Below are 10,239 nucleotides of genomic sequence, written 5' to 3'. Positions count from 1 at the left end.
TGTCATTATTCTTTCACTCGTTAAGACGGGCTCTCGGATTTCAAGTGTCTCCTTTTACACTCCTGAGCCGCCACATTCATCATGGAAGCGGGCTGATGTTTTATTGCCGCCGCTAGAGGTTGATGCAAAAACAAAAGTTGAGTGTGGGATGGACTCAGAGGGCAACTGGCCCCAGAGCGCTCTTTCTCTCAGGGAAAAAAAAAAGTGCGAGTCGGGGCATGAGTGGAGAGCTCCTCTCTGTTCATTTGTGACACAGTTCAACACATTTCATCCGCTGGAAACTCCGGGTTATCCCCTCGGCGTTATGGGCGTACCTACAAGTTTTTTCATCACAGAGGAATAAGGTGAGGGACGGGGTCACAGCTCCATAAATACTTGGTGCAGCAGAGGCTGTGGATGGAGCCTGGAGGATTTAATACTGTCGGAAGAGCTTCACACACAGGAGGGGAGCGACGACTTCACTGCAAGCTGATACCTCATTTGTAGAAAGGCTGAGTGGTAAAAAGCCTCCTCAGTTACCACCGTGAAAGCTGTGGTGCCTCTGGCTGATATGGAAAGCCAATGATTCCGTATCGGCAGCGATATAAATAGTTTTTTCCACGTGCGATGTAGTTCTACTTCACATCCCAAAGTGAGCTATTTGTCACGATGACAGCGCTTACACCTCTGAACCGTGCTGTTCTTGGACTTGCGTGGAGCTGTTTGAGTTTTCTGTCCTGCGCTCATTGCGGGTTAAGTGACAACCATGTGCACTCCAGTTTTATTTACAGGAGATTGCGCAATCACGAACGCAGGGAGATCCAGAGAGAAATCCTCTCCATCCTGGGTTTGCCTCACCGCCCGAGGCCCTTCTCTCCCGGGAAGCAGGCGTCCTCCGCCCCACTCTTCATGCTTGACCTGTACAACGCCATGGCCGTGGAGGAGGAGGAGGTGTTGCAGCAGGTCGCGGGGAAGAGCTTCGGTGCCAAGGCTCAAGGGCACTCCAGGAAAGGTTACTACAGCCCCCAGCATGCCGGGTACTCGCGTGTGGCACAGCCTTACCGAGCGGCCCCTCTGTTAGGCCACAGCCCCGCGCTCACCACAGCGCACGACACCAACTTTCTCAACGACGCCGACATGGTTATGAGTTTTGTCAATTTAGGTAAGTGGCATTAAGTGGACTCATTTATCGCCAGGGTGGTATTAAGTTAAAAGAATGAATGAATGCACTAATGAATGAATGAATGAATGAAGCGAAATTCAGTTGATTCCCAATTGAATTAACATTTAGATTCCTAGAAGTTTCGAAATAAAAATCTTTACCTGTAAATGAAATGAACAAGGTCAAAAAAGACATTACCTGAGTTAATTGTAGGTGATGTCATTTTATCTTTATTTGTAAATGAATTAATGAAAGAGGCAAATTAAGCTCATTTCTCAAAATAACCTGGCACATATAATGAGTAAATAATTACATTTTAAAACATCACAGAAAATAACAGAAGTATTGGTCAAACATTCTGACCTTATCATTTTGTGTTGCTTTCAGGTAAAAAGACGCTGATCTGAATGATTATGTTCAGTAGCCACAACCTTTGACCCTACAGTTGAGAGGAACTTATCAGATGACTGTCTGACCTTGAGAAAATTGGTCTAAATTATTTCCTGTTGTTAAAAGGGGAGTGATGTTGACTGATGCCTGTATTTATTAAGGCTCTGTCACTAAGTGAAAGCAGTAGTAATATTTTCATCATATCTAGGCTATTTGCAGCATTTAATACTAATGAGAATTATAATATTAAGCAAAGTGAATGAAAAGTTACACAGAAGTGCAATGTAGTGCAATGACGTGCATTGTAAATCCTAAATGAATGATAAAAACATAATAAAATGTATTGTGTATTGCTAAGTATTTTATTTTCTTCAAGTGTGGATCAAAACATATACAAGTGAATTCGCATAAAGTTGCTTGGAAGTAAAATCCCTCACCTTTGGTTGAGCCCATCTGTTTCCACTTACCACTATACAAGGGCATGTACACTGTCAGCCCTGAAAGCTCTGCTCTCATTCTGGGGACTGTCAGGGAAGTGTTCAATGGGCCTCTGTCTTTATTACAGTGCACTCAAATATAGCTCCTGACCTCAACTGTTTTAAAAATGTCTATGTGGCATTTCTTCAAACCTTCCCTGAATAAATAACAAGGCAGCTATTAAAAAAAAAAAAAAAAATCCCTATACATACCAGAGATTGTATGCAAGAGGAGTAAAGATGTATTGATGAAGCACACTCGTCATTTCATTTCATTTATCTTAACAAAAAAATGGATAATGTCCAGGTAGAATGAGCCGAATCAAGTTAATATCCAACACATAAAGAGCGCACATGGCTCTCCATTACCTTGGAGTGGTTATTTAATTTTTAGCTATTTGAAAGTTAAATGCTCTGTGCACTCAGTGGCTTTTCTGCTTCAGGTTACTGCCTGTGTCTGATATAATGGAACACGCTCAGTGGATAAAAGTCAGTCCTGTCCTCTGACCTGTTTGTGCTAAGTAACAGCAGGCATTCCCTGTAGATAAAATATCAAGGAGACGCACTAGATCATATCACCCCGGATGTCAGAACAGCCACTGCCCTGAGCCACATGCCTCTTTTCTCCTAACAGGTATGAGTACGAGACAGCTGCTGGTCACTTTTTACTACAATCAAAGTCTGGTTAGTCTTTATTGAAGGGCTTGATTCCGAGGTTATTTGGAGTTACAAACCTAAAAAGATATTTTACATTGCTCGTTATATTAGGAATGCAACACTTTAAATGTTAAGGGTCATTAAACACTCTTAATACATTGTATGAAACCTACAGGAGGTCAGTATAGGGTCAGAAATGAGGTCAGAGTAGACGTTCACATGACGTTGAAGAATCCTGTCTAGTCTTTTCTGTCACTTGAGGAGCAGACGAAAGTGTCTTTAATTGAAATCAGCCTGTTTTTCTTAACTGACAGCCCATTCATCATGGCCAGAGAATGCAGTTAGGCACACAGTAGAGGGCCTGTCTGGGAACTGCTACCTGTATTCAGTTGACTGATTTAATGAACTGGAAAGTGCTTTTGTTGGTAGTCAAAATGTTTGGATTGGACCTGTAAGGCAAAAGAAGATGTGATAAATTACTCTTTTTCTGTGCATTAATGCCGACATATTTTCTCTTTTGAGCAACGCAAGCAGGGGCTCATGAGGTGAAGTCATATTTTTTGATCAATGCAAGCTTTTCTGCCAGTAAAAATGAAATTTATCATAAAATATTTTCTTTTCCAGTGGAGAAAGATAAAGATTTTTCTCACCAACGAAGGCACTACAAGGATTTCCGTTTTGATCTGACTCAGATCCCGGACGGAGAAGCGGTGACTGCTGCAGAGTTTCGGATTTATAAAGACCGCAGTCATGCACGCTATGACAATGTGACTCTGAAGGTTACCATATATCAAGTCATCAAGGAATATCAAAACAAGTAAGTACCCAATCAACCAAACATTTAAGACACACATTTACTCAAATGTTGCCTCTTATTATGTACAATTTTGAGATACTTGCACTTTATTTCCATTTTATGCTACTTTATACAAATATAGCAATATAAGAGTTTTTCTGCACTACTTATTCTTCTGACAGCTATAGTTACTACTATACCTGTATAGTATACTATACTACCATATACTATATTCGCAGCTTTGCATGCATAACATATGACCTCCTGGCAAAATAATGGACTGTTATAGAGAAAGCTACCAACAATATATAGAATAGCTAAAAATAAAAATTCAAATTCCTAAGCCTGTGTAAACAGGCTGCTTAACCTGCTTTCTAATCAGTGCTTTGACTTTTAAGTACATTTTCACTGCAAATAGGTGCATGTATTGCTGCATTAGGTGTTTTTACTTCAGTAAAATCAAGACTTTTACTTTTGAGTATTTTAAAAGTATGAAATTACTGCTTTTCTCGAGTAGAATATTGCAATACTTATTGTACCAGTTTCAATTATATTTTAGAGGTCTAATATATTGTATAAACAAAGGCTGATCATTGACATATGACAGAAAATGAATCTGGCCTCACATAAACAATCAGTTCCAGAGATATCAGACATCTCAAAAAAAAGAACATAGTGTAGGCTAAGGACTTGTATCGGGCCTGTTCTCAGTTATTTGAATTGCTGTAAAACACAAAGCAGACAGCAAACATCATCTGTGTTTGCAATTGCAAATTGATGGGAAGAAAACAAAAATAGAGATTAATTCAGCTGCACTTTGATCACATACAGTAATCTCATTTCAAAGTTTAAAAAAAGGCAAATGGTCCGAAAGATATCGTCTTGCATGGCTGAAAGTTTCCACTCACGCAGAACATCTTTCTATCTCCAACTCTGTTCTCCTTCATTCGCACCATGTCTCCCTTACAAATATAGTTCTCGGATAAAGAGAACTCCATTAGCAAGTTGGCCACTTATGAAGCTTGGAAGGTCCATCAGTTATCACTCATCTTGTGTTGCCTGAAAGCTGGCCGTGTCCCTGATGAAACCAAGAGAGCCCATATTAGGTGGAGGGGGCTCCCACCGGTGCTCCTGTGGTCAATGTTATGCCCACCACCTGCCTGTCTTAACAATACCCCGGAAGTTTAAAGCATGACATAGCTGAATACACAAGGGTCTACTTAAAAGTGGGCCCACATTTGCTTGCCAAAAATGTGTGTGGGTGATTGAAGGGGAGATATGGCCCTCCTGGGCTTTGAAAAGGTCCAAGTCAATGGACTCTGCCATCTTAAAGGGGAAGACTGCTCAGTTTAAGTTTTCATACACATTTTCCTAGGGAGTAGTATGTTTCAGTTAGTATTCACAAAGAAGAGCAATTCTTTGCCAATACTAAAAATCTTGTGAAAGATGTTTAAACATTTTTCAAATAGAATTTTAAACAGTTTTCTCACAGTTGTTCTTAACTTAAAAAGGGAAAATGAATTATGAGTGCTTTAAGTTTGTAAAGCCCTGCACATTCTTTCATGTTTTTCTGTAATATATCTGACAATAGTTAATAAGTTATGGAAATGCATAACACCAATGCAAAAAACACCAAACAGTGACAGGAACGTCCTTGGTTCAAGAATGGACAGGGCCTTTTATTACCGTCTCTCCCCTCACTTCCTGTCAGTGCTTATAAATCTCTTAAGTAAAGGTTGCTATCCATGTTAAAGTCAGCGACTACTCACTACTACTAAGAGACTGCATTTGAAAAAATAAAGATACCTACAGAGTTTTTCAAAACAAAGTTATGTTTACATTCGCCTGTTCTCGCCCATATGCATTGTGTGTATCACTGAGGTCAAACAACTGTGTTGAATACATTTTCTGACTTACATAACTGATTCATAGTAGGCATTGAATTGAAAACATAGCATGTTTCCGACTGTTTGTCAGCTAGCTGTCCTCTTCTTCGCTGCCTGTGAAACACTGCGGAATATGCAGAGTAATTTACTGCTTCTGTCGGTGAAATCATTACTACATACTGCTACTGTGATAGTGATGAAAAAGTCACCACAAACCAGCCTGACCTGAACTTTGCTACTGAACACAGACTGCAAATGGAAACTTTGTAGGAAACCTACAGAAGGTCAGTTTGTAGGAAGAGACTTTAAAAAGTCTAAAAAGAGGAGTTACCTCTATCCCTCATATCCACTGATTGGAACTCACTTTCTGTGAAACAGTTCATCCAGCAGTCACGCATGAATGGGTGGGGAAAGTTTTTTTTTCTATTGGATATGGCTGCAGGAATAGCGAAATCTTACCTACACAAAATAAATGATGACAGAACAAAAGCACAATTCTGTACATTTAAAATAGGAAGTTCAGCGGTATGTCACCCATAAGGATTAACCTTGTGTGGCATTCCACATGAGTTTTAGTTTTATTACACCTGTAATAAACACACAAGTAGTTCGTTCCTGAACTATTAAGACCACATGGAAAATCTTGGTTCTTTCCGACCAGCACCATGTAACCACAAAAACTGAACAGGCGCTGCCTTATCCGATCTGCCACTTGAAAGGAATCCAATGCAAATCGTGAACCAGGGCTTTTTCAAACTCCAGGTTGATTGGTGCCTTATGTCAGGCTCATTTCAAAAATACATACAGGCTGATATAAACATATTTCATAACTACTGAAAAGATTTTGCTCCTCATATATCTTATATTCTAATATACTATATTATATTCAAATCTATGTTGAAATATTTATTTTTATCACAACAAACACAACAAAAGTAACCAAGTGAATTTCACACACCATGCTACCAGGGTTGAATACTAAGAAGCTTTTTAGAAAAGAATGTTTGGCTTCAAAAGGCCAAAGAGATGAAAAAACTAATAAAAGACACTCATATTTTGGCTTCTGCTGCAGAGTCAGGGCTAAAGCATCCATTTATGATCAGCCAGTGATACCTTGTTTATCTGTTCCAGTCTAACTGGTTAAGACCTCTTGGATTCAGTATAAATGCCCTCAAAGAAGCATCTGGTTTCTTTTTTGTGACCCATTTAAGATATGCTGCAGGGTTGTTTTTTTTTTTTTTTTTTTGTCCAGTACATTATAGCAGGCACTGAGGTTTGGTAATTTGTTTATAATACAGCAATAAAGTGACCACATTCATTTCACCATATGTTTGGCACAGGTCTAAAACTCAGGCATAATAATCTTAACTGAATTATGGCATATTTTAAATGACCGAAAGACACAGTGTATATTTTTATTGTCCAATAGCAGTTACTGTGTACATGCATGTACTGAATGTTTGAGTGTGTATCATTTTAACTCTCTTATCCTTAGAGATGCAGAAACATTCTTGCTTGATTCCAAACAAGTCCAGGCATCCGACGGGGGCTGGCTAGTGTTTGACATCACAGCCACCAGTAACCACTGGGTGATGAACCCACAGCTGAACCTGGGCCTCCAGCTCTGTGTGGAGACTATAGATGGCAAGTGAAGTTTAGTTTTACTTTATCTGAACTTTGTTCCTTTACTTGTAAACCTTTCCAGATTAATTTCCCGGGACCTAAAAAAAATAATGTCAAGACGTTTTGACACAATCCACAATGTCTGCGTTTGATTAAAATATATGTTTATATATTTTTGCATTGACTTCAGGACAAATGTGTTTTGTATATTTGACAGTCTGTGATAATTCATCACCAATATGGGGCCATAAATCTACAAGAAAGATTAACTGCTTGACCTAGGTTGTGTTTTTTTAAGGATATACTTCAGCCTCACATTAGAACATACTCATAAAATCTTAAAATATTCCAGTTTTCTTTTGTGTTGTTTTGAAAGTTTTATTTACCTGCTGTTTTTTAAAGGACGAAGCATCAACATAAAATCTGCAGGAATCATTGGGAGGAATGGGCCCCAGTCCAAACAGCCATTCCTCGTTGCTTTCTTCAAGGCTAGTGGAGTGTTGCTTCGCTCAGTCAGAGCTGCTGGTGGGAAAAAAAAGAACCACAATCGCAATAAATCCACTAACCAGCAAGAATCATCCAGGGCACCAAAAGCTGGAGGCATGTACATATAGTTAAAATGCTATCAGAGCTTATTATATTGTTATTCACCCTGTAAACAGCAGCATTTTTAACACATAAGGTCTCATTATAAATAACTTGGCCGTTCTATCAGTCTGTCTACATTTATCCGTTAGGTTTCTAGACTTATTGTTACTGTTGCATTGATTTTGCTACAATAAGCAAAGTGCTAGATATAAAATTACTTTATGTAATAATAAATAATCCTGTTTTTCAGATTATAATACCAGTGAACAAAAGCAAGCTTGTAAGAAACATGAACTTTATGTCAGCTTTCGAGATTTGGGCTGGCAGGTAAGACAAGATGATTTTAAATCACTTGCACAGCAATTGATAGAACTATTAAATGGCAATAAAACAATGAATGGTGCATATTAACTTCAAATTTTTATGGCAGCACTGAGGAAACACATCTTGTGTCATAAATAAAGGAGGCTAATTGTTTTCTATTTGTCTAGGATTGGATCATTGCACCTGAGGGCTATGCTGCCTTTTACTGTGACGGTGAATGCTCATTTCCACTGAACGCACACATGAATGCAACAAATCATGCAATCGTGCAAACCCTGGTGAGTATTCCTTAGAGTGTATTGCACATATGTACTGCAATAAAATTATGATTTAAGCTACAATAATGTCCATAATAGTTGTGAATCATTTGAAACTAATTTAAAACCTACTGTGTGCTCTCATTTATAGGTCCATTTAATGTTTCCTGACAATGTGCCAAAACCATGTTGTGCCCCAACTAAGCTGAATGCAATATCAGTACTTTACTTTGATGACAGCTCAAACGTTATACTCAAGAAATATAGAAATATGGTAGTAAGGTCTTGTGGTTGCCATTAATGGCCAGGCTTACTTTTATTTATGCTATCTGGCATGGAAACCGCTGGAAAACACATCTGTTCCAGGTGTGATGTGATGTACAGTATTATGTATATAAAGTTTTATTACCTAATTTATTACCTATTTTTGTTTTGTTTTTTATAGCACTGAATATTTAAATGAGTAGGACATAATGTTTATATTACTTTAAGTCAGTTAACTTTTAACTTTGGTGTCCATTGGCATATACTCCCTCTTGGCTACATTTGTATGATCATTTGTATTAGTAAACTGTTCACTGGAGTCATCAAGAAACATAACGTCGCTTTGCTTGTTGCATGTTCTCCCCTGTTCAAATATAAAATGTGGTACAACTGCTCACTGAGCTATGGAAAATTATACTTGGAGATCAGTATGTGATATATTTTTTCTTTCAGGCTCATTTTGTAGTCCGATTGTTTCCATAAGAATAATGTCACAAAATTGCAACATCACACATTCATTTGATAAGCAAAAAGGATGCCTCAAAATGATGCTATTAGCACAAGCATCACACACTTCATCATACTGTTGGAAATGTTTTAAATCAAATTGGATCAGTGGAAAAAGATAGTGTTCACGAATATAAACCAAACTGTTCAAGCTATTTTCAAGCTGTCACTGTCTTTCAACACAGATACTGTTTCACCTTTTCTGTCTTGCCAGCTCTTTTTTTTTTTTTTTATATCCAAGTAAGTTTTCAGAAAGGGATTATGTCAGTCTGGAATGAATGCTTAACAAATTATGTCACTTTTACACAATGTTTATGTAAATCTCTTTCATAAACAGTTTCTCCACCCTCTGTGGACTTTATCATAGCTGCAAATATCTTTGCTCCACACTAATTCTATTTTATGTTTGGGGAAAGTGTATCTTAATGTAGAGTGTTGTGTATTGTAATAAATGTACCACTTGAAAACTCTTATCTTTTGCTTTGCCTTTGCTTGACCTCACAGCTTTTTGTGCTCCATTTATCACCCTAAGCTATATGCAAAAATGCATTTCACATTAGAGTTTATTTCCTCAGCTCCAGCTGCAAATCATCAAGGATTTTCAAATTCAGGTTGTCCATTTGTATTTCTGTTTGGAGTTCTGTGGATGTTTTACACATTGTCGCTGAACTACCGTCTCATATTTATAAATGTTTGACAAGTATGATATAAACTTGGGGTCCACCCACTGAGCCTGTTGACATGCTCTTAGTGAGTGGTAATGCTAGTGATACAGCACTGGAAATAAACCAATGCTGTGACTTTCAAAACCAGCCCAAAAGGGTGGGTATGATGAGGCTACCAACAGAGAACGTTTATGGGGGACAGATAGCATCGATCATGTGATTTATGTAACGTGTATGACCCACTTCAACTGGCTTGTAATCTGTGCACTTGAGTCTTCGGTTGTTGTCATAAACTAAACTGAGCACCTGTACATGGTAAACAGAAGTTCCAGAAAAGTGCGAGAGAACATGCTATTTCCAAAGAAGTGCTCCGGTTACACAGGGATTTTCAATGGTCTTGGAAATGTAGGGATTAGGTTAAGGATTAATATTTATTTACACAACTGTGTTGACCTTCGCCGAACACAGGATATGTTCTGTTGCACTTCGTCTACCCCCACCCTCCCACTTTTATAACTTTTTTTTTCTCTGACATGGCAGAACATTGAGTGACTGTATTTCACTTAATTAAAAGCAGTGGCTGGCCTGCCCAGATGTTATGTGGGCTCCATCTAAAAGGAGTGTTGACATTCGGTGAATAGAAGAGGCCACCTGCTAACTTAACT

General features: G+C 38.4%; 1 protein-coding gene across 1 annotated transcript; it reads left to right on the top strand.

The window, feature by feature from the left end:
- The first annotated feature begins 301 nt into the window (after nucleotides 1-301).
- Nucleotides 302-8,807, top strand: bmp5 (bone morphogenetic protein 5). The gene is made up of 7 exons (XM_026308961.1): nucleotides 302-1,141; nucleotides 3,289-3,481; nucleotides 6,842-6,990; nucleotides 7,372-7,569; nucleotides 7,808-7,884; nucleotides 8,049-8,159; nucleotides 8,290-8,807. The coding sequence occupies exons 1-7, from the start codon at nucleotides 649-651 to the stop codon at nucleotides 8,437-8,439; spliced, it is 1,371 nt and encodes a 456-aa protein (XP_026164746.1). The 5' UTR covers nucleotides 302-648; the 3' UTR covers nucleotides 8,440-8,807.
- The last annotated feature ends 1,432 nt before the right edge of the window (nucleotides 8,808-10,239 follow it).

Source organism: Mastacembelus armatus, chromosome 15 (assembly GCF_900324485.2).
Source record: "Mastacembelus armatus chromosome 15, fMasArm1.2, whole genome shotgun sequence".
NCBI classification, from domain to species: Eukaryota; Metazoa; Chordata; class Actinopteri; order Synbranchiformes; family Mastacembelidae; genus Mastacembelus; species Mastacembelus armatus.
The sequence above is the reverse complement of the archived record's forward strand: the minus strand, read 5'-3'. Positions and strand labels throughout refer to the sequence as shown.